Genomic DNA, 24,946 nt, shown 5'->3' with positions numbered 1-24,946 from the left:
AAGCACTCTATATGAGGAGAAATGGTATTCCCAAACAGTCAATAACTTGATAGCGAGCTAAAATATTCCTCTAAGATGTGACAAAAAATGCCTCAAGCCAGTGGCTCTAAGAGGGTGACATAAATAGAACAATAGTTGAAGGCGGATGACTCAAAGCTATTAACACAGACCAAACAAACTTCTGGAATTGTCAGTGAGACTTCTGCAGCGTACAATTAATTGATCAAATCCTCAGTATAAGCAGTTAAAGGTCTTCAGTATGGATTCTCTCGCAGCAGTAGGGACTTGGGGGTACATATGTTGGAGATTTAAGTATGCAGCATCTGTATTTCCTTTGTAGATTTCTAAATGTATTAGTGAGTATGTTAGCTGTGTGAAGACTGTGGGATCTGTAAGACCAGCACAAATATCTATATATTGTTGTGATTTATGGCAACCAGGCTGCTGCATTTGGCAGCTGCAGTGGTTTATGTAGGGGTTTTGTTTGTAGACAGTGGGGATGCTGCTTGTCATGTTGCTGTATGTCTTTACTACGCTAGTGGTGTGCTTGTGAGCACATATGCTGATAATAGTGGTAAAAAGGATGACCATGTATGCTGGCAGTGGGGTGATGTAAGTGTTGTAAGCCGTATGTAATGCTTCTTTATGACGTCAACAGGAGTACTGTATCAATCTTTGGTATGTCAGCATTGAAACACTGAATGTATGTGTCCATTATGTCAGCTTCGGAGGCTTCTTGCTGAATTTGTGGGAGCTATCTCACAGCATGTCAGTAATATATGTTGGTTAACTGTATGTCTGCAGTGAAAGTGATCTGTGCAGCAATGGTCATTCTGTACGTGGCTTGGTATTGCCTACCCTGAAGGGAATATTTCATGGAAGGTGTGCTTTTGTGTTTCTGGCTCATAGAGTGTAACTTTGTGTATAGTATGTGTAGTGCATGTTTTATTTTCTAATTTACCTCTGCATTATTTGTAATAGCTATGAAGAATTATAGCTTGTAAGGCACAACAAAGGAATTGTCAAGTATGCTTATTGTAAATATAGGTCAGCTGTACAGATGTGGAATGTCAGCATAAAATGCACTGCATAGCAGCAGTCTAGTTATGGTATTCTAGCAGTAGAGTTGCAGTACAGCAACAATAGTAGTGTTAGATGTGGAAGTTATGTTAATGTCAATGTTTTTATGTATGCCAGTGTGCCATCAGTAGGGTGCTGCATATATTGCAATATAATAGTGGTGGGTCCCTATTGCTTACATCGTTGGAGCAGTACATAACATACCTCCTCACTTGTGGCAGTGTCTCTTCTGCACCCCAGAATACTCTGAAGTCAGACTTTTAACCACAAACAAAATAACACCTCTATCTTTGTCTTGTCTCTCTTCTTTTCCACAGACGCCTCTCTCATATTTCTGGTCACCGGTCATACTACTTGAGGGGAGCTGGTGCAATGCTCCAACATGCCCTTGTGCAATTTACCATGAACAAGCTGGTGAAAAAGGTAACCGATGTGTACAGTTTCTGTATAACCTTCCTCCATAATATGTGGTGCAGCCATACAACTCAATGTGGGGATGACACCCGGTACGATATTACTCAAGTGTCATAGGGCATACCTGGCATTTATGGCCATTTGTGCATCCATAAGACCTTTTATTTTAATAGAATGGACAAAAGATGCTTGTATTGACCCTTATGTCGTACTAATTGTCCACATTCACTTTTGCACTCAGGCTATTTCAAAGGGGCATTCACTTATTTGTATGGGGGGTTAGCCTCATGCAAATGAGGTAACTTCTCTGCCCTTCCCTAACACCTGTTACCAATATGGGCACATGGGCAAAAAGGCGTGTCAGAAGGAACTCTGTGGACACATTTGTTTCACCATTAGCCAATTTATTTCTCAAAGGCATTTTTTGAAATGCTACTTAACTAACCATTTTTCCACTTTTGAATTGGTCTTGAATGTATACTAGTGAACTGTTGGATATGTGTGTGAAATAATTGTGTTGTTTTAGTTTCCATTTTACTTTTCTATTGTACTCACAACATCAGACACTACTGTGCTGCTTCCACTGCTATGTATGTATTGTTTTGTCATAATTTCCATAAAAACATATTGAAACAAATGTAAAAACAGTAGCTTGTGAGAAATTATTGGCTGTTGATGAAATCCTGCAGCTCTTATAGATCATTGAATGACTATCACATAGTTCTAAATGTTTTTTTTTTACTGTAATACAGTTATTTATATTCTAGGAAATGCCTCAGTTGAGAATAGTCTTTTTACTATATGTCCCTTTAAAAATGGAATTTCTGATGGATACATCCACCTGTGGATTCCTCACCTTTTGAGTACCTCCAATGCATCGACATTCAACTGAATTTTTTTCTCTCTAGCTCTCCACTTCGACGAGGACGTCACAAGAGCACAGCTCTGCGCGAAACTCTGTCTGAAGTCATCAGAACCATAAGAAGTCCTCACCGGCGTGCTGACGTTGGTTCCCTTTTTTCTGCGCCTTGAACACGTAACTGTTTTTCCTATCTCTCTGATTTGGTTACACTGTTTCAAGAGAAGTACAGTTTTGTTATCTTAGTTGGCGACAATGTCTCCACCTAAAAAGTCAGGTTTTAAGCCTTGTCAGGAATACAGACGCCAGATGTCTGTTACTGATCTGCATGAAGATTCTCTCTGGTGTCTTAGCTCTGATCATGACATAGGGGACTGCGCTTCACGTCAGAGTATGAAACCTAAGGCACTGAAGGAGAGAGAAGCAAAGTTGTTCTTGGCCAAGCAGAAGAAGGACCAGCGAGGGCGTCGCAGGTCCCGACCTTGGGCAGAGTCACCGTCTCATCTGTCTTCGAGGTCACATAAGAAGAGACGATGTCATGGTTCCTGGAATTGGTCTTCACGGGAAGTGAGTCCACAGCCTTTATCTCCTCCTCCGAAGCTGCATGAAGGTTCCCTGGTGCTGACTTAGTGGAGTTTCCGGTGTCACCTACGACTCCGGTGGCACAGTTTTCTCTGGTGACTCCACCGGAGCCTGAAGTGGTCACGCCAACGATAGGATACTTTTGACCTCTTCAACAGGAGCTGGAGTATCCTGCTTTCCCAGCTCCTGGGACAGATCCGTCGAACTTCTTGAATGCTATGTATAGTATTTTCAACAGGGCAGTGACTCCCTGTGGTGCGCCAGCCGGCCCTATGGGTCCTTTGTTATTCTCCTTGGGAGGTTTCCTGGTGACTTATCAGCAGGCTTCGTTCCTGCCCTTTATGCCGACGGCACAGAACCCCTGGCCTTCAATGACACCAAGGAAGGTGACTCCTTCGCCAACCAACACTTGTTAGGAATCATCGGTGCCAGTTGCGCCGATACCGATGTCGCACAAGTCCCAAACAACATCGCATCACTTGACTCCAGCTTGAATGGATTCTACGGCTTCAAAATCTGAGTTGCTGGCGCTGGTATATTCTCTTCCGACGCCGTTGCTGGAGTTGAGGTTGAGAGGCTTCGAGGCTTCTAGTGAAGCACAATATTTAGACTCTCTTTGGCACCCGGACCTGGAAGAGGGTGAAATTCCAATACCATCCAAGGAATTCGAGGGTTTAGAGGTGGCAATTGGTCTGGATACTTCCCCACAGTGGGAGTTATTAGCTTCAGGAGGTATACCTCTGCCTGAGGTGACATCTTATCATGGGGTCATAAGAAAGATGGCTGAAATGTTGGTCATGCCTCCTCCGACAGCAGAGTTGAAGGCCAATTTGCTAACAGAAGTCCTTCATTCTTTGGTGTCCGCTTCGGAGCCTTTCTTGCCATTCAATGAGGCCCTGGAAGAGCCAGTGTTGGAGGCATGGAGAAAGTATGTGTCGGCTCCAGCAGTGTCGCGACTTTGGCCAGAAGATATAAAATGGCACCAGGAGATCCTGTTTTTTTGGAGTCATCATCCGACACCGGAGAGCTTGGTGGTCTATGGTTCTTTTCTGACAACTCCTGTGGATAGGGAATAAAAAAAGATGGAGCAATCTTTGAAGAAGATGTTTTGTTCTGGAAGCATGGCCTTGAAGTCAGTAAATGCCACATGTCTTTTGGGCAGATATATCCATGCTTTGATGGAATCAGCCAGAGATGTGATTCCCAAGTTACCACAGGATGTTCAAGGTCATTTTGCTGAACTTTAAAATGACGGTCAAGCTGCAGCAAACAGGTGATTCAATCAGGCCTTGATACTGCGGACTCTGTGGCCATGGTCATGGGACACATCAATTGCCACTAGGTGACACGCCTGGTTAAGAGGCTCTGGCTTTTCCCCTGAAGTACACTCCACCCTTACAAACTTGCCTTTTGACACAGACAGACTCTTTGGTGCCAAAGCGGATTCTGCCTTGGAAAGGTTTAAAGAAAGCAAGACAACAGCAAAGTCTTTGGGTCTTCAGTCCCTCTCTGCGAGTTACAGACCGCTGCATAGGTTCAGGGAGTTTGGCTGGAGCTCCTCCCTTCTACAGATCCTATAGAGGACGTGGCAGAGTTAGACAACGAGGTGCAGCCCATCAGCCTTCCCCTCTTTAACCTCCCCTGCTAATGCTTCAAGAAAGCAGCCCTAGTTCCACCATCTTCGAGCATACTTAACCTGCGGGAGGAAGGTTAAGTCATTTTTTTTTACAAGTCCATAACATCGAACAGTTGGATGTTGAGCATTGTGGAAAATGGATATGCCCTTCCCTTTCAAGAGTTTCTGCCTCCCTTTCCTCCCCAACAAAGTTTTTGTTTGAAAGAACATCTTCTGCTATTCCAGGTGGAGGTTCAAACTCTGTTTTTAAAGAGTGCAATAGGGTTGGTTCCAGAGCAGGAAGAGGTCAGCAATGTTATTCAAAATATTTTCTTATCCCCCAAGAATGACGGTCATTTATGGTCGATCATAGACCTAAGGATTTTGAATTTGTTCCTCGAATAGGAAAAATGCTAAATTCTGACCTTGGCACAGGTGCTTCCTGCATTAGTTTCCATCGACTTACAGGATGTGTATTTTCCCAGTCCCATTCTGCAGTCACACAGGAAGTATCTCCGGTTCACGGCAGGGTCACAACACTACCAGTTTATTGGTCCTTTCGTTTGATATTACTTCCGTACCTCAAGTCTTCACAAAGGTAATGGCAGTGGTTACGGCACACCTCAGACGGTGGGGAGTATCCGTGTTCCCTTACCTGCACCATTGGTTGCTCAAAGCCAAGTCTTTGGAGTTGGTGCTGCATCACTTGCATTTGACAACTCAACTGTCGTTCAATCTGGGTTTTCCCATCGATGTACTGAAATCTTACCTGGAGCCCTCTCGGCTCACCCTGTTCATACGGATAGTACTGGACACTATGGCGATTCATGCCTACCCTCCTCAGAGGATTCATGACATTCAGGCTATGATTCCGATGTTTCAGAACAGAGCGCTCGTTTCCAGTCTGGATGGTTCTATGCCTGCTAGGTCTGTTTGCTTCCTGCATTCTGTTGGTCACTCATGCACGATGGCACATGGGGGCCTTATAATAGAGCTTCCGCAGGCAGTGGTTTCAACACAATAGGGATCTCAGAGAGTCAGTCAAGATCGCCAGATACACTGCAGTTGATCTCCGACGGTGGGGTGTAGATGGCAATCTATCACAAGGAAAGCCATTTTGTCCTCCACCTCCGGTAGCCACAGTGATCACAAACGCCTCTAATGTAGGGTGGGGAGCACATCTGAGGGATCTGAAGATCAAAGGACTTTGTTCTCCAGAAGGACAGTTCCACATCAGTGTGTTGCAGGCGATAGGTCTGGCTCTGAAGGCCTTCCTCCCTTCCATTTGCAGTTAGTCGGTGTTTTTGATGACAACGCTACTGCAATGTGGTACATCAACAAACAGGGAGGTGTAGGGTTGTACCTTCTTTTCAAAAAAGCTCTGCGACTCTGGTCCTGGGCTGCATTGTGGCAAATCACTAGGCCGGAGATCTGAACATTTGTGTGGATAGTCTCAACTGTCACTTCTCAGCTGACCACGAATGGTGTACGAAGGTGGTACTTCACATCTTCAGGTTATGGGGTACACCCCAGGTAGACCTGTTTGCCACTCACAAGGACACACACTGCCCGTTGTTCTGCAGCTTCCAGTATCTGATGCGGGAAGCATTGGGGGACACATTTCAATTGAGCTAGAGCACTCAACTATTTTACGATTTCCCCCATACCTTTGATTCCTCTGGTTCTGAGGAAGATTCGCCAAGACCGGGCCCAGATCACATTGGCCGCAAAGGGTGTGGTACACAGACCTTCTTCATCTCTCAATGTGTAGGGAGAACCTCCTCTTTCAATCACAGTGGCAGGTTCTACACCCCCACCTCCAGAGCTTGCACCTCTGCCTGGAGATTGAAAAGGGCAACCCGAGTTCTTATTCTCTCCCCCCTAAAGTGGTGTATGTTATTTTATCAGCCACCAAGATGGTATATGCTGGTAGATGGGCTAAATTTGTAAAATAGTGCACTGTAAAGGATGTTGACCCTTTAAAAGCCGGATTATCAAGTGTTTTGCAGTTTGCACTTTCCCTAGCGCAACAGGGTTGTGCTGTCGCGACAGTAATGGGCTATTTGTCTGCACTGTTGGCATTTATTTGTTTACCTGATCAACCTTTCCTGTTTAAGTTTCCTATAGTTTTGAGGTTTATTGAGGGGCTTAATAATATGTATACACCTACTCCGTTTATTATGCTTCAGTGGGACCTTAATTTGGTTTTAATGTTTTTTTATTGGTACACAGTTTGAGCCATTGCGTATCCTCTTCCCCATCCTTCTAAGGAGGAAGAAAGGCTGCATCGTCTGGACCCGAAAAGAGCGTTGATCTTCTACATTGACAAAACACGTGATCTGAGGATTGATGATCAGCAGTTTATTGGCTGTGTGGGCAGAATGAAGGGCAAGGCTTTCCACAAGAGGACACTATCCAGGAGGATCATCATCTTCATAAAGATCTGCTATGCCAGGGCCAAGAAAAAGCCACCTAAAAGGATTAGAGCTTATTCCACTGGAGCCAACTCTTCTACTTCCGCCTTGGCTATAGGTGTCCCTGTCATTGACATATGCAAAGTGGCAACTTTCGCACAGTACTATTGTTTGGACTTTGAAGGGAGGAGGGACGATCAATTTGCCTGTTCTGTCCTACAGACTTTCTTGGTATAAGGAGACAGACACACTCCTCCGAGTGCGGAACTGCTTGGGGAGTCTATTCAAAAGGTGCGGAATCCACAGGTAGATGTATCTATCAGAACAAGTTACCTACCTTCGGTAATGCTTTTTCTGGTGGATACAGTATCTACCTCTGAATTCTTCACTAACCCACCCACCTCCCCATTGCCGGTCTGAATATACCAAGAAGTAGAAGAAGAAAGCTGTTTGAAGATAATGTTTGTATTTGACATGCCCTAAACATGAAGTGTATATACTTAAATCTTTGATTTGAGAATGCACACTGTTGTATTTGTGATGTTGGTTCCACCCGTTTGTTTCAAAGGCACAGAATAAAAGTGTGTGAAACTGTTGTTAGCACGCCAGCGAGGACTTCTCATTGTTTTGATGATGTGAGATGGAGTCATGTGCAGAGCCGTGACGTTGTGATGTCGATGTGGAGCTCTAGAAAGAATAAATTCAGTTGAATGCTGGCAAATTGTGGGTATTCAGAAGGTGAGGAAGGAATCTGCAGGTATATACTGTATCCGTCAGAAAAAGCATTCCCGAAGGTAAGTAACTTGTTCATTGGGTCAGTTAAAGCACCCCTAGAGGGCAGAGCTTGGGGAATGGCGCTGGGATCCCTGTAGCACGCACACCCCACAGCTGTCCCTGACAAGGCAATTGTGTCCATGTGTTTGCAGGAGAATTTCCAATCCCTTTTTAAAGTCCTAATGGGATCCCTGCATTAAAAAGACTGGCAAATTCAAACTGCTAGCCCTTCTTTCAATGCTGCATTATTCCTAGTGGCACATAGTCCCTACCATTTCCAGGTGCATGCTTGCCTGGTACACACTAGCACCGTCAGCCCTTTTACAGTAATATGGCCCTGTAGGTCTATTTAACACAATTTGAGAAATCAGTGTGAGCCACATTAAGATCTGAACCCATAAAGAGCAGTAAGACCACAACCCTGGGAGCACATATGACGGCTAGAAACATTAAGCCAGTTTGGTGGGATCATCTGACCCAGCAAAATGAGAGCCACATCAACCACAGAAAACAAGGCTGCCTGACCTAAGTTAAGTGGCACATGTTGGAGCTGGATGGGTGGAATGAACCAACTCAGTAAAGATAGAAGTCCATGTCCCAAAGTAAATGCGATTGACTGAAGCATCTCCTGCTATGAAAATGTGACCTATCGGTCCAGGGACAATGGTACCCCCTGACCTAGGAAACTTGGTGTCACCAGACCAAAGAAGGAGCAGACTATGTAACGCAGTAAAGAAGAGGCACCCAAAGTGAGCAAAAGTACCAACACTTAACCAGTGGATCTGTTTCACCATAGCAAGATGGTACCTCCAAACTAAAGGGGGATAGGACCATGCAACATAAGGGACAGGGTGACATGCTAAGTTAGGGAAAAGGAGCCCACTTGAATGAGGGAAAATAGGGCTACCAAAACCAGGGAAAGTGAGGCCACCAAACAAGGAAATACGGAGCCAGGGAACCCATGTAAGTTACGACCACCAGTCGACGAAATATTACACCACCAAAAGCATGGGACCTGTGACAAAAATGCATTTTCTCTTGTTCGTTAGGTTATCACTGGAATCCTAGGGCCTTACTGGGATAACTGGGAAGTCACTTTCTTTGGATACTTGACTCTGCAAGATTAGCGATTCGCAAAATCTAGCCATACTCAAGGGAGCGGTAAAGGCTTTGGAACTCTGTTAAAGTATAACACCATTAATTGCTCTTAATTAATTCTGAGTTCAGTCAGAACACTACCTGTTATATATAATGTATATTTTATTAGTGCATAGAAATTCCTTCTGGGGTCCGATATACGACCTCAAACAGTACCGGTGTTTGCACAATAAAGCAATATACAAATTAATAGGTGGCCCAAGAGTCAATTTTAGTCCTTGAGATGGGTTGTAGATGTAATCTGCACGCTTTCTGCACTCTTCAATTACTTCAGCCTTTGTTTTATCTCCAGCCATTTGCTGGGCAGAACTACCAGCCAGAGTGCACTATTTGACTGCTTTGATAACTAGTGTCAGAGGCCCTGGATGCAAAAACAACTTGGTCGGTTAGAGGCTCGATGGCAAGACGTCCCCCAGGATCAAACAAAAAAAATACAGTTAATCCAGAAATTCACCAGTCAAACTATAACAAGGGTTCTGTGCATTTCTAGATTATATTAACTGGCATTTAATAACCTAATCTGCTTGTGGGTGTCCTGAACTCCTGAGGTCTCCGAAGTCCGTATTCTTATCAGAATACATTTTCAGGAGAGATCAACTAATGGAGAAACTGAGAAATTAGTACAGAGAGACGGGCGGCGTTGGTATGGCTTCCATTGGGAGTATGCCCCCCTTACCATTGCCTGAATTTCCCTACAACACTCCGAGCAAACCACACCAACTATTCAAGGGTGGACAAGACATCCTAACACAGTGATGCTAGAACTGTATGTTACAGGGAAATGCCCCTTCTGAATCTTGGATTATGTGGCTGCTTATCCTAGAAAAAGGAGCCCTAAATGAGAGAACACTAGACCAACTAATAAAAGAATGATACATCATTTCGTAGGGGATTATAGACTTCAGGACTACCTATACTACACATCCTTCTCAAGCTTGGCAGCATTTTCTTTAATGAAGATGTTATGAAGTACACTTGCATTAATCGAACAATCTGTACTACAGTTGGTGCAGCCAAGTCTTCTGTTGTCTGGTCCGTACCCTTCCAAAGGCAGGAAACTCCTCCTCCCCACCCTAGTGCCGCAGAGCTCTCAGAATGCATTGCCTTCGGCAGTAGTGTCGTTTTGTGTGGGGGAATCCTCTGTGTGGGTTAAAGGATGGGTATTTTCCATCTTTTGTTGTGAGGCTAATATTTTTCCTTTTTTTGTCTTTAAACCCTAGGGCTTTATTCCGATGACGGTGCCTGACATGCTGAGAGGTGCTGTGTTCGTAAGTATTGTGACCAACTTTCAGTCTCCTTTCCTCAACCATTATTTATTTACTTCTGTGACGCACAGCTAATGTTATGAATCTGGATGTGCATCTGTTGTTCACATTGAAGGCGGTGTGTATTTCCATGACCACTCAGCACAGATAATATTTTCCATTGCGTCTTTTCTCGTCTACTTCAGCGTCAGTTGCCATTTAAAGGATAATTAATGTTTTAATCACTCCACAGTAAATAGGTTGCTTCACAGCTTTCCTGCACATATTGTTAGTGTTAACGTGTCCCCCAACTGTTCCTCAGCAGAAAAGTCAGTTTCGGTCTCCTTCCTTCAGCCCGAAGGCAGTCCGTCTAAGCCTGTTCCTCCATGCGTATGGAAGAAAGTTTACTATGTCCCCCACAGGCCAAGGACACAGTTTTGTCATGTTGCACTTCTGGTGCCAAGCCTGAGAATGGAACTTTGACATATTCATTGTGTAAAACACTTTCTTTTTTTCTTTCTTGTTTTTTTGGAAACTGTAAAATCTACCCTCTTGCAAGCATTTAATAAGCTGTCTCAGTAAAAGGATTTTGCTGGTAATGTACCTACTTTTCTTGTTAGGTTTTCCGTCTAGATGTGTTGATCCTAGCCACATTCCCCTTTTGCTGTTGTGGTCAGACTGAGGATAGTGAGTAGCACATTTTCCTCTCTTCCTGCTTGATAAGGACATTAGATATTGTTTTCCCTCCATGTCTCCAGTCCAAGGACAGTGGACCAACCCTTATTTTACTTCACCTTCTAGGTGTATGAGCATTGCTGACTTCTTGCTGAGGTTTAAAAGTCTTAGGGGATCATTATGACCCGGCGGTGAATGGTAATGTGGCAGCAGTACCGCCAACAGGCTTGCGGTACATACCGCCACTTTATGAGAATGGCAGGTTGGCTGCAGCCAACTCGCCACTTCTCCACTCAGACCGCCATGGCGATAGCAGCCCCTGGGCCGTAGATATCAATCTCCAGCCCAGCGGCCACTGTAGTACTGACGGCAGCATTATTAGCCAGCCTACCATCATGGTTTTCATGGTGTTAGCAACACCACGAAAACCATGGCTGTAGGCCCTACCGGTGACAGGGAATTCCTTCCCTGTCACTGTCACTGGTAGACGGCTCACCCACCCCCACCAACACTGTCCAGAAGCCCCCACACCCACCCCTCCATCCACACTCCCCCTTCCGATCCTCTCACCCTCTCATACACGCAGACACGCACCACGCATACACCCACCCACCCACTCACTCACACTGGCATACACGCATACATCCAGTCATGCTCGCACACATTCGTACACACATTCACACTGACATGCAGACAGGCACTCACATTAACTTTCTTACACGCATTCACACACATCCATACACCTACTCAAACAACACTACACACACAGCGCATTCACGCACACACACATTCATGCACACAACCCCACACATATACACACACAGCTCCCCGACCCCCTACCCTGCCACCTTCTTCCAGGTGGTCTTCCGGCAGGGAACAGGAAGGGGCGCTGTTACCACCAGCAGCGCCCGTCAGCAGAACACCGCCAGGCCGTATCACAGGTCATGATACGGCTGGTGGTGGTCTACTGGCATGGTGGTGCTGGTGGTAGCAGCGCCACCTTACCACCATCCGCCACTATGATCCCTGCCGGATTTCCGCCCTCCTTGTGGCCGAAGTCCGGCAGTGTCATAATATGGCAGATGGATGGAAGCGGTGGTGACGGTCTTTTGGCGTCCGTCACCGGAACGGTAGGTGGTTTTTACTGCCAATGTCATAATTAGGGCCTTAGAGTCTGATTTACAAAATTAAACTTGGAACTGGAGTCTATGTTTACTACTTTTTGGCGTTCACAAAGGGATTTGCCAGTAGTACCTTTACACTTGCAAGGTTCTGCTCAGGGGACAAAGTTTCCACACTCATGGAGGAACTCCCACTCTGAGCGCTGAACCTCCGCTGGTTTTAAGATGTTACTAGTAAGTCCCTATGTGAATACCAAAAAACTTTAGGTCTAAGCTTACCGTTGTGAATTGTGCCCTTATTCTACAATCGCCAAGTCTTCCTATGGATGACACTGCCCGTATCTTATTGTTAGCCCGTCCCAAGCCTCTGTTTCAGGCTTGCAGCGGATAGATTTGCTTTGCCCTCTGTCTTTCACAGTCATGCCCAACCCCACTGTCTTTCACTTTGCCCTTTTAAATTATCTTACTTTATCTCCATCTTATTCTTCCACTTGCTCTTCAGAACTTTTCTTCCATGATTACATGGATCCCATCCTGCCCTACTCATCACATGGCTTACTGTGATGGTTGGAAGTCAAACGTAGCTGAGCTGAGCATTTTGGCCAGGTTTGGGTTATGTAAACACCACATACATAGAAAAGGCTTGAGAATGCAAATGTGCTTTGATTAATTATTGTTCGGGCTCCTGGTTTTATGGTATTTTTTTCTGTCTGTATTTTTCCATATTTATTTTTTGTCCATCCGATCAGTATTTATCCATATTTATTTTGAGTTTTGGGAACAAATGAAGTTGCAACTTGTTTAGTTCTATGTTTATTTAACTGATAAATGTGCACACATACTGCAACGCCTTTCTAGTTTTAGCACAGTAAAAGGCCGATAATAATAAACCAAATCACCCAAATGAAAATATAAGCATTATAACACAAACAGATGTTGAGATATGGAATTATTTGAGGAAATCTCATCCTATTTAAGGAAATTGCATCCTGTTTTTAGACTTCCTATGCTGTCATTGTGTACAGCTAATTCATGAATTATAGCTTGGATAATTGCTAAAAGAAGCCCAATTACCTGTATTTTTCCACTTTTAAAAATACAGAGACAGTCTGTATCTGTAAAAATAGGTAAAAACAGAAAACTATGAGCCTTAATTATTAACACAGGATCCCATTGTCCACGTAGACAATTCATTTTGCCCTACTGATCCACCCTTCCTATTCTTAGGATAGTAAATATTGCTCTACCTGTTTGGACTATGCAAGCTAAGATAACAAAGGGTCTTATTTAAAGGTAGGTGGTAAAAGGACTTCAGCAAAAATGGGTGAGTGTCCTGTCCAGTCCCTTTGCTTTAATTAGATTATGGGGAAGACATCGTTCGTGCAAGACTCCAGGGAAGACTATCTGGCAGTTTTGTAATACCAGCTGAAAGGGCATCAGGGTGTCTGTCCAATTTAGAAATACCTGCCAGCCAACGTTTTTGAAGGGGATCACCTCTGTGCTAGGTGATTATGTGTAAAACCCACATGCCAAATTATCCCTGAAGTGATAGGTGAAAATACACTTCTAATGTACAACTCAGGTCTTACATTCACAGCACTAATATTGGTTATAGCAATTCCACTGTGCCAGAAAGGCTTGGCGGAATTGCATTGACAGGTTTTCGATTGCAGAGCGAGCTTCTATAATGCTGGCGGGAGCCTTCTTTTTGTGTAAAAGGGACCTGCTGCATTATAAATGGAGGTTTAAATGTGGCAAATTATCCTTTATCTATATGGTGGTATTAACTCTACCACTGTGGGAGGCTGCACTGTTCATCCTCCCAGCTTTAAATCAGCCTTTATATTTTGCTGTACCTTTCCCTGTCTCCATACTTATTGGAAACAATTTGGGCAATCACACACGTGTATTCTTGGATGCTACAGAAGGAAAAAGAAAAGCTTGTTTCAAGCAGATGTAATTGTTTTGGAATTGTTTCAAACAGATGTACTTGATTTGGAAATTGGAAATTAGTCTGTGTACCTCTGGTGATGAACCCTCCTAGCCAAAAGAAGCATTCAACCAACCAGAACCAGGACCTCAACGAAATAGACTGCTAAGGCTGATTCTCAGCTTGGGTGCAGTTCAAAGGGGTTACTTGGAGGTCCACAAATCTGTTACCTTTTCTAGGCGGTGTGAAGCTGGTTGAGGACCCAGTTGATCACACACACTCAAAAATCATAGAGAGTAGATGTAGTACCGAGTCAGCATCTACAATAAAGTCCCTTTGAGAGGTTGAGGGGAACAAACTTTAAAAAGTCTTGTTTGAAATCTATTGATCACAGTACTGTTTTTCAGGCGGCAGATGTCATGATTTGACTAGAGCACTCACCCAGTCCATCTCAACTAGAAACTGAGATTTTAGGAATAGGGATTGGGCCAAAGGGGACATTTAAATCAATATTTCTGAAATCACGCAGTTCGAGAAATAGCTCAAATGAATTCAGAATTCACAAGCAATAGAACACTCCCCACAGAAGAGGAAAGGCTTCCCTGATGCCCCATGTCATAGACTGGATGGGGAGCAGATACGGACAGTAAAAAGTACCAACGTAAACTGGAACAGTGTAGTTTCAAAACATACTTTAACAGGCAAGAGCAGATGTAGCTCCATGGCCCACAAGAAAGCTGTTCTTTGTCTTGGTGTATGGCCAGCTAGGCTCCTAAGTGTCTCAGTCCATTGTGGCATCCTCAATGCAGATATTAGTCAGAGAGGCGCGTACACTAGGGTTAGCGCTGCTTTTATCCCACACAAGTCAGCACAGAAGAGTATTCGTGAGTCCCAAGGAAGGCAGCAGCTAGTAAGGTCCTGCTTTTGATAAATGTTGCTAAGCAATAGAGCACAGAATTCGTTTGATATCAAATTACAGACATGTTACTAGCTTGTGGGGTTTTTAACCCACTTGGGGGCACAGATGGGAAGACAGAGGTGTACGAAGAGCAACTTTATTCATAATTTGTCACCTTCCTCTGTTTGAGAGGATGTGCTTCTTGTCCTTTTATTGGCAGGCTGTTTTTTTCAGTCAAGTAGTCACAGGTCAGGTGACTCAGAACTATTCAAGGTTGTTGTGTTGATTTGAGAAAGATTCTTCAAACATCAGAGCTTTAAGAACCTTCAGGCTGTGATGCTTGAACTTCGTCATACAACACCAGAAAAAAGAGAGGGACAGTTTCACTAAACAAAAAATCTGTTCTTTCAATAAAAGGATTCTGATTACTCTCTAAGCCATGGCACTCCCTCTCATACTGTTGTAATTCCCTAGTTGGGGAGGAGAGCCTTCAAGAAAGAAACATCCTTGGCTGCCAAGTCCAAGTTATTTATTATACGTTTTGGCTTTCCTAAGAGGTCCACAGAACGTGCACAAATCAGTTGATACAGTTCAATACAAATGTTAAAAAGCTTTAAGCATTTTTAAAACAATGAATTTCATTCACTGGAAAAAGTAACGGAGGTCGTGCTTCATTAGTACAACATGCATTTGATTTTATAAAAAAAGGGGCTTTAAAAATCCACAGCAAGGAAAGTTCAAATCAGAACATACAAAGATTATGTGATTTAAATATTGGATACCATTGTAGTATAGAGCACAAAATATTTCTTCAGCGGGTAGACTTTGCAAACCACCCGTTATACATTTCAATTGTAGCATATTTATTCTTTATAAAAAGTAATAAGCACTGAATTACTTGATTTAAATGATATGTTAAAAATGGCCGTGGTCTTTTTGGGACACAAAATGCAACAATTAGACTTTCCCTTTTCAGAGCAAAAGCCAATATCGAGCTCTGTGCTGATGCTGCCCACCAACTTTTATAACCAACCTTTTAAATGTAGCATAGAGATACAGTCTAAAACATCCTGTTGTATCTGAAATATCTTCAATGCCTACAAAAAAGATTCCGATTTTTATTTATTTATTTTTCTTATTAAAATATTTAAACGCATTAGGTTCCCTAAGGTGTGTTCTTCACTTGTAAGTAAAAGATGACCCCAGCGGAGTACTGCAGCTAACACCTGCACAAAAGTAGTAATCCTGCCTAATTGCCTGGGTAGCTGCTAGTGTGTTCAGGTTACACCGCTTACCGAGAATTTGGCCCTCTATTACATCCATAAAAACACGTTTTTCCATTTCAATTATTTAGGTAGCATATAAAAGAGACAGGGCATCCTTTAAGCAGTAAACCAATAAAACATTAGCTAAGTGCCTACATCCTCAGGCATTGTAAAATGCTCTTAGGCCACTGGTATGAGAAATTGCCTTTTTGTAAATATGATGAATGTGTTCTTTTTCTTTTAGGCTGCGGGCTAAAATGTTCCCAAAATATGGATATTTTTTCACAGCTTTTACATTTTCATTACCCACTGCCCATTTATACTTTATTTCCTTCCTATATCATCTGCCTTTAAAGATTTTTTAAAAAAACTTTTTATCTTATTAATTTTCAGGAAATAGCAACATCCATACTGTCGATGACAAATCAAGCATTTTTGTTAACTCTTAGGGAAAGATCAACAATTACTTCAGCATATAATAAACCGGCAAGCATATATAAAGCATGAGTCAGATCATATAAGGAAAACAATAAAGGTGCCAGCAGGCAACCCTGTTTAAAACGATTAGGAGTGGGGATTCTGGATAATTAGCAGAATTGGATTCTCAGGTACAACCAGTTTAAAAACTGTTTCCAAAGCGTTTTTCTGTCTACAAGGTCAAATACTGTGTACAAATCTATTTAAGGTGGCATAAACAAATTGACCACGAATATTATCATTTTTCTAAGATCAACTATATTATGGCCATGTTGTCCAAGGGAGAGAAATATTTCCTAAACCTACTTGTTTAATTGAGATTAACTTTTTGACTGCCACCCAGTCTTGCAGGCGTTCAGGGATAAGTTTAGCTAATAGTTTCCCAACAGTATCATGTAAAGCTATCTATCTATAATTATTTGGGAGATTATGTAAGCCCTTTTTGTGCAATGGCACAATAATACTCCCACACCAGGATTCTCAAATAACTCCATTGTGGTAACAGTGGTACAACAAAGGGGATAAAAATATAGACCAGAGAGATGCTTCCTTCTCTTTCATTGAGATTGGAATCTCATTGGATCCCATTGCTGCAGATGATCCTGCACCATAAATAAAGCTTTCAATCTGTGAAGTGGGGTGGGGGCGGAAGGCAAAAAGAGGATTAGTACCTGCAGAAATAGATTAAATTGTTAGCAAGATATCAGAAGCGATAGAGTTAAGGCCATATAGTTTGGTAACATAAATAACCCATTTTCCTTTATTGATTGGAATAGGCATTGATCTAACCCTTTTATCGAAACCATTCGCGATAATCTTCTAAAATGTATTTTTGTCTTTTGAAGTTGTAGCCTCTCTTAAGTCAGTCCATTTATAATCACAGTATAATTTCTGTTGGGCAGTTTTTTCTCTGGCTCTTCATCTTTTTAAAAGCCTGATTATTTTATTCCTCTCAATAAAATAGTACAGAAACTGCCTTCTTATTAATCTTTTGAGCTCCCTATTTAAAAATTGTGCAGTTGGCGACCACTTCCTAGGTAGCTTCTTGTTACATAGAGGATCGAGCTTACCCAAGAACGACTTCATGTAAAAATCAAATTGTGCTGGGCATCTTGATACATAACTTGCATAGCCACAGAATTGCTTGTAGACTTTCTTTTAAGTTTGTTTATTTTAGTTTTCCAATGAGTTCTGCCACTTTTCCCATTGAAATGCACTTTATCCCCCTTAGTATTCAAAAACTTCAAGCCCACAAATAGAAAATCCATACAAAGTCAAAGTATCTTATGGTCACTGAAGAATGATAAATTATGCTCAGAAAGTAAGTCATAAGAGGAATATGAAATAATCAAGTAATGTATAAGGAAAGAACCCCTGATCGTAGTTTGAATATAATTTGCCAGAATATCATTGTCCAATCTCCCGTTCTCAATTAGACATTCATGTTTCCTCAAAGCCCCAAATTGTACTTCCACAGTTTTCCATTTTAGATTTAGCTGGAAATATCACAGTGGGATATTAAAAGCCTCCTCTCTGTATCCGCGAAAACTCTTAAGCAGGCAGTTTTTCTTTCAGCTCTGCAGTCATAATTAATTTCGGCAATTGTCCTATACAGTAACCTGGGATATAAATATAAATACAGATTTAATCAGAGGAGTGTATGATGAACTGGGGGATTGTACATTTTCACTGAAACAGAGAAAAACCCATTGAGATTTGTATGCATTGAGCTAGGTTTGAGGGGAGACTAAAAGTGCTTTAGGACCAGGTTTAATTAGTTGTCTGTAAAATTACTATAACCTCCCCTGTATGACCCTGCTTCGTGGGAGTCACAGGGAAACGGAACACAGAATAATTATGAAGGTAAAAATCCATAGTCGTTTATGATTCCTGGACACATAAAATATTGGCAGTAAAGCTATTCAACAAATCAAGTTTGTTTTTTAAATTATCATAAGAGAAGCCTACCGTTTTCCAGGAAATTACTTATAATCAACTGCAAACAACCATGCTTTGTACCTGCCTCCACATCTTTACTGTGATCATACTTATCAGCCTCACAGAGGGATCATCCATCACCACCAGTATGCCAGGGCCAACTATTTTACTTTCTTATTGCCAGAAATTAGGGAATAACATCAGTACCCCATTTAAGAAATAATTTGAAGAATCAAATTCACTATTCCCTTGGAGATAAAAATAACTCTTGATCTGTTACTCAGGGATGATTGCAACTATTGTTCACCATTTTAACGCTTTAATATCTGACAGACAATTCAAAAGAAACAGTTTGTTCACTGGCATCACCTGATTATAGAAAGTATAATAAAATCTAAGATGAGCGATACTTCATTGACAGCATTTTGGATGGAAAAATACTGGGAGTTGTCAATTGTTTTCACATTTGTGTGTTTAGAAAACGCCTTAGTTTACGGATTTAGCAAGCTGGAAGAAATTATATGACCAATCCTGACAGTCCAGATTGTTAGTAATTGAGTTTTGAGAGGCCAAAAAAGAGGATGGTGGAGGAGAGTCGCTTTCTTTTGCTGTCTCCTGAGAAGCTTCTGGTACCATGATTGTGACAAACTTTAAATGTTTTTTCTGATTTTTGCTATCCCTTGCTGTTATTGTTTTCACAATCCACGTTTTCCTCAGTTCTTTCTCTTATGGACTTCCACTATTGGCTTTTGAAGACCTGTTTATTTTATTTTCACTGGAAATTTGGAAACGGAGCACAGTTGGACCCTAAATTATTCCTGACAACATCCTTGGAGGGTAATTCCTCTGACACTACAGAAAATAGATTTTCTTATGATTAAATCTGAGATCCCTCTCCCTTATTGAGGCCCTTTTCCTTTCTTTTTTACTCCATTGGGCTTACCTATTTGTATCCCAAAGTCTCTCGCCTTCATCTGAAGTATTTGATATTGATCTTGGGGAGCCGCTTTAACAGGACCACTACAGTTCACCCTACAACTGTGCTTAGACTCCCAAGTAAAGCTAATATAAAAGATAGGAATCTCTCCAAGCACTGCAGAGATTCAAATAGTGCATGTAATTGCTTGGAAGATTTCAAGAAACATGCAGATCAACATCAGGAGAATCAGATGACTAATAATTGTAAAGTAGGAGCACTGCTAAATAATTTCATTGATGGTTTTTAATTTTTTATAATCAACTTTATTTCTTTTAGAAAGGGTCTCATGACGGACAGTGAGCACGTATTTTCCAATTCAGTAAAGGCATGCCACACATATAATAATAGTTCCATCCTCCCCACAATATTAAAGTCATATCACATCATTCAGATGGGCAACATGTGATAAGCCCGCCATTTCCCACAGATTTTCTCATATTTCTGCAGGCATCCCCTTGATTCACATATCGGCTTTTCGAATTGGTAACACCAGTCAACCCCCGCCCGCCATTTAGTTAACATTAAGCCATAGGGTTTCTCCACAGCTGAGCAATGTCTCTTTTAGCCACCAGGCCCTCGTTCCCCCAGCTCCTGTAGAAGCCCCAGGAGCGCCACCTTAGCTGTCAGCTCAGTCAGATGCTCTAAGACCCTGGAGATCTCCCGCCCCACCGCCTCCCAGAAGGGGCGCACCCCCGGACACTCCCAGGCAACATGCAACAGGTGGGCCTCCAAGTGACCGCCCTGCACACAACCAAAATGTCTTGTCATGCACATGCCCTGCAGGTGTGATGGGGATATGTACGTCACATGGAAATAGTTGAGTTGTACCACCTGCAGGCATGCAGATGTAGCCAGTTTCCTGGGGGCAGGGTAAGCTTCCTTCCAGTCGATTGGACTGCCATACAGTAGACCCATTAGACCACCAAACCGCAAGTGGTAGAGTTCCAACTGGTAGGGCAGGTCATCCCACCAACCCATGAACCAATCGTTCACTGGTACTAATTGGGCAGACTGGTAATATATGCAGATATCTGGTATCCCCAGTCCACCCTTATAAGGAGATTTCCGCGTGGAACAGAAAGCCACTCTGTGGCGCCCGCCCATATAAAGGTTGTGATTTTGGAAGTGAGCGATCAAACTAAGCACGCAGTACAGTATATAGGAAATTTGTCCTTCCATACAGATATCAAGGAAGATAGATAATTTTGAAGAGAGTGTTATGACCCAATGCATTTAGGTGGAAGCTACGTCATCGGCCTAGGTCCCGATCCAAGGCCTGGGAGAGGGGCTGAAAGTTAAGCTGCCAGGCCAAATCCAGTAGCCGGGGAGAGGTGTATTCCCAGATATTTGAACGCATTTCGCCTCACTGGGATGTCCGGGCACCAGAGATGGCCCCCTCATCTCCCTGCACCTCGATCAGTAGTGATGTCTTGGGGTTGATTCTTAGACCTGAGGCTTCACCATAAAGGGTCAAAAGCTCCAGGCAGTGGGGTCCAGAGCTCAGGGTCTCTCTCAGGAATAAAATGACATCATTGGTAAACAGGGACAACCCCCACCTCCAACCGCTAATCAGTGGGTCGCTGCGTAAGAGGCAAGTCAGCAGCTCAATGGCTAGGGCAAATAGCAGAGGGTATAGGGGCACCCCTGATGCGTGCCCTGCCCAATCGGAAATTGATCTGACATGATGCCATTGACCTGCACCTGAGCCATTGGGTTCTGATAAAGAAGATAGATAATTTTCTGGAAAATTGAACCGAAGCTCATCTGTAGCAGTACACCCTCCAGGAATTCCCAAGCCAGTGTATCAAACCTTACGGAAATCCACAAATTGGAACGCCAACGCCCCCGCCAGCTGCTCCGTCTGCGAGAGTGCCACCTGGACCAGTCAAATGCAGTGTCTTGTTCTTCGGCCAGCAAGAATCCACATTAATCAGGGTTGATTAGATAGGACATTGTACAGGCCAGTCGAGTTGCCAGAATCTTTGCATATATTTTTAAGTCAACGTTGATCAGCGATAAGGGGCGGTAAGAGGTACATTGGTCGCGGGGCAGATCGCCCTTGGGTATGACCACAGTTGTAGCACAGTTGAGGCCCGGGGTGAAGGAACTGCATTGGAGCACCTCCACATAAACAGTCAACAAATGGGGCGACTGGAACTTCTCGTAGTATTCAATGGGGACCATTCAGAGCCAGGGGTCTTTCCTGATTGAAGGTCTGAGATGGCCGCATCCGCCTCCTCCTTTGTCAGGGGTAGGTTGAGTTCCATGGCCAGAGAGGGCGGGATAGAGGGCAATGGGATATCATTAAGAATAGGGTTCTCTTGTTCCCCCGAAGCCTGCGGGACCCTAGCATAGAGATCCCTGTAGTATACGCCAAAGGTATGAGCGATCTCAGACAGCTCCTCCTGCACCGATCCGGTCTATCCGTAATGATCGGTATCGTCACAAGTCACCAACCAGTACAGCAACTTCCCGGTCTTATCCCCCTTCTCATACACTCTTTGGGTGGAGGCCTGCCAACATTGCCTAGCCTCTGCAAGGGACACCTGCCGAGGCTCAGTCCACAGCATCGTCAGTTGTCTCCTCCACTCCTTGCCATCTGACTCTGGACCCAGGCTCTGAAGGTCAGCTATTTTACGCTCCTGCTTAGCTATATATCGAGACTAGTTTATCTCACCACCTAACATGTCCTTTAATGATCCCCCCTCAAGGAGGGTTTACCAGCCACCCAGAGTGTCATTGCGGACACCACCGACTCAGAGTTCTCTCGGAAATAGTTCTGTAGCTCTTGGTCTATGACTGCTACACATTCAGGGTCTTTCAGGTACTAGGTGCTGAAGTGCCACAGTGGGCGTAAGTTTGAGGGTCGGGGAATGCCCCATCACATAAGTAGGGAGGGGCATGGTAAGAGGTACCACGGGCAAGAATCTGGACCGATGTCAAGGTCAGGATGTCCAGCGAGGGGAGCCATAACCAGTCTGTCCTAACTTCAGTGTGGTGAGCCGCAGGTTGATGAGTATGCGCCCACAATTGTGGACAAATCCATGGGTAGTGATTTATGGAGCATGAGTGCTACCCACCTCGATTCCCTTGAAAAACCAGCATGATAAACCCGATCATAACCGAACTGGCCCAAAAAGGCACAATGGTTACCTACCAGATGTGTCTCTCGCAGGAGGTCAATATTAAGACGATACCTTTTAATGTATCTCAGGACAGTTGATGATATCTATCAACCCATTGACATTCCAAGAAATTATCGTAATCATGCTGTTCGGGTACGTACATATGGTGGGCACGTCCGAGGCCCCCCAATAATTTGGGTCCATTGTGTTGAGGTTTTTGACAGATCGAGGGAGTAATATTTGATTGATCAGATTTTTGAACACACATGGAGTTACTATTGATATTATTGTCCATATCAGGCAAAATGTGATCTGCAATAGAAAGTATGACGGACCCACCCTCAGAAACAGCAATTTTAGCCATTAGAGTCTCCTTATTCGCTGCTATCTCGTTTAGAGTTTTGCTCTTTTGGGAGTGTCCCCTGTTTTCCCTCTGGTTTTGAGAAAGAAGTTAGAATAGGTGCAGTGCCTTTTAAGACATTTAAATGGATTTATTTCTTACAAAGCTGGTTGGACTTAGTCTTCCAGCATGATCTAATTGGTGTTAATTTGCCAGAATGGAGCTTTTGAGATGCCCCAAAAATTAATTCAATAAATGATGAGCCCAATTCTTTGAGGTAAGCAGGGTAAAACATCTCTTCTGAGTGTCTGAAGCCGCACCTAGCGTTGCCTTCCGGAGCCTACTCGCTGGTACTTAGGCCTCCCCATGACACTTGGGCTCATCCGGGGCCTACACTACAGGATTAGCCTGTGCCTCACTGGGTAATGAGAGCCTGTGCCCTGAAGACAGTGAAAAACATTAAGCCAGACCATGAGTTCCACAACACAATCACCCCCTGGCCACTTCTGAGATGAGCTTTAATATTCAAGATCACTGCGCAGGCTTCTAAAATTTCTCTCCTTGCCCATAAAGTGGGCACAGGTGCACTATACACCTCTATTTCACTACGCCACTCTCCAAAACCTGATGGATTGGTGAAGAGAGGGTATGGAGGAGACAGATATTTTCAAGGTAGGAAGAAGGCTCCCTCCAACAGAGCAGTACAGAAATAGTCATGGAGCAAATAGCTGTACCTGCTGCTTGCACGAAGGTTCAGACCTGAATACTCCTTCCTCTCTCTCTACGCTCTGTCCCTGCATTCAAACTTTCTCCTTACTTAAAAAGTGGTATGGTGAAAGGCATTTGCCAACATGATGAAAAAAGCTATCCACACCTGCCCTCCAGAAGCAATAGCAAAAAATAACAATGTTGCCACTTACTCCATTAGGCACAAAAGCATAAACGTAGTAAAAGCCTGGGACCTGTGCCAAATCCTGCGCATAAAAGATGCAGAGGGAATACTGGTGTGCGCTCTCCTCGGTTCTCCGCACCCCGAAGGCCACTGGGGCCCTCTCCTCAGTGCGCCGTTCCCCAGACTGAGCTGCTGAACTGTGTGAAGCCAGGACAGCCCGCGCAGACCACGTTCGGGTTCATGGCTGTGCTGCAGACCAAGCGGAAACCTTGCCTCTGCAAAGCCTAGCCTCTGTAGTGGAAACAGTCAAAGCACATCTGCATGGGCAGCCACCACACTGCAAGGGAAAACTCCCATGTTATGCATTCATTTATATGGTGTTTCAAATGGACAGCCACCGTTCTCCAAGTGGATTTCCGGTGAAACATATTCAAACACATGTCCATTTGAAAAGAGATAAGGGCTAGTAAGAGCTTTACCAGAGACTGCCCTTAGCGCACTCACAGCAATCCAGGATGCACATAAAAAAGGCCTGTACCCTGAATTGTAATATCCTGCTACCACCACAACTCACCTCACACCTGGGAAGTAGAGATGTTTGACCCACTGTGATTAAAGGTACACTTTGGCTGAATGTCGCTTTTTGAAATATGGAGTACCTCTGGTGGGCTTGCAGAGTATCTGTTCTACTAGAGGAAGACATGTCTGTAAATGTTCTTTAGACAGTACCTGTTTGCACATTTCAGTGGTTAAAAAAAATACAAGGGGTGATTAAAGAGTATTGTCTAATGTTTTTCCAACAGCGGCTCATTAATAGAAGCATAAGGGCCACGCCCCTACCCCATTGCCTGCCTAGTATTTCATTTTAGTTTTATTTCAGGCAGAGTGGCAAGCATATCAGGCCATTCTATTCTATTCCCGAGTAAAGCGCATGGCTACCCAGAGGCCTCCCAGCACTACCCAAGACAAGGACGGAACCATGGAGTAAGGAGTTAGCAATCACAGAGCCAGCTATTCAAGGCTTTGCGAAAAGAGAGTTCATGATCTAGAGAGCACAAGTCCAGGGGCAGCAAATTCCGGAGTCCACGGGCCAGATGAAAGGTAGACCTGCCATCCCACCGAGCTCTGCGGACCCTGGGCACCTTCAGTAAAGAACCACTTTCAGC

At 43.6% G+C, this 24,946-nt stretch overlaps 1 protein-coding gene across 1 annotated transcript in view; it reads left to right on the top strand.

Moving 5' to 3' along the window:
* Positions 1 to 24,946, top strand: part of SARS2 (seryl-tRNA synthetase 2, mitochondrial) — a 206,352-nt gene that overhangs the window by 120,853 nt on the left and 60,553 nt on the right. Inside the window, exons 7-8 of the mRNA XM_069206905.1 lie at positions 1,398 to 1,503; positions 10,117 to 10,164. Coding sequence (XP_069063006.1) covers positions 1,398 to 1,503; positions 10,117 to 10,164 — 154 coding nt within the window. The remainder of the gene's footprint in view (positions 1 to 1,397; positions 1,504 to 10,116; positions 10,165 to 24,946) is intronic.

Source organism: Pleurodeles waltl, chromosome 9 (genome assembly GCF_031143425.1).
Source record: "Pleurodeles waltl isolate 20211129_DDA chromosome 9, aPleWal1.hap1.20221129, whole genome shotgun sequence".
Classification (NCBI taxonomy): domain Eukaryota; kingdom Metazoa; phylum Chordata; class Amphibia; order Caudata; family Salamandridae; genus Pleurodeles; species Pleurodeles waltl.
Note: the sequence above shows the minus strand (reverse complement) of the source record. Positions and strands in the feature narration are given on the sequence as shown.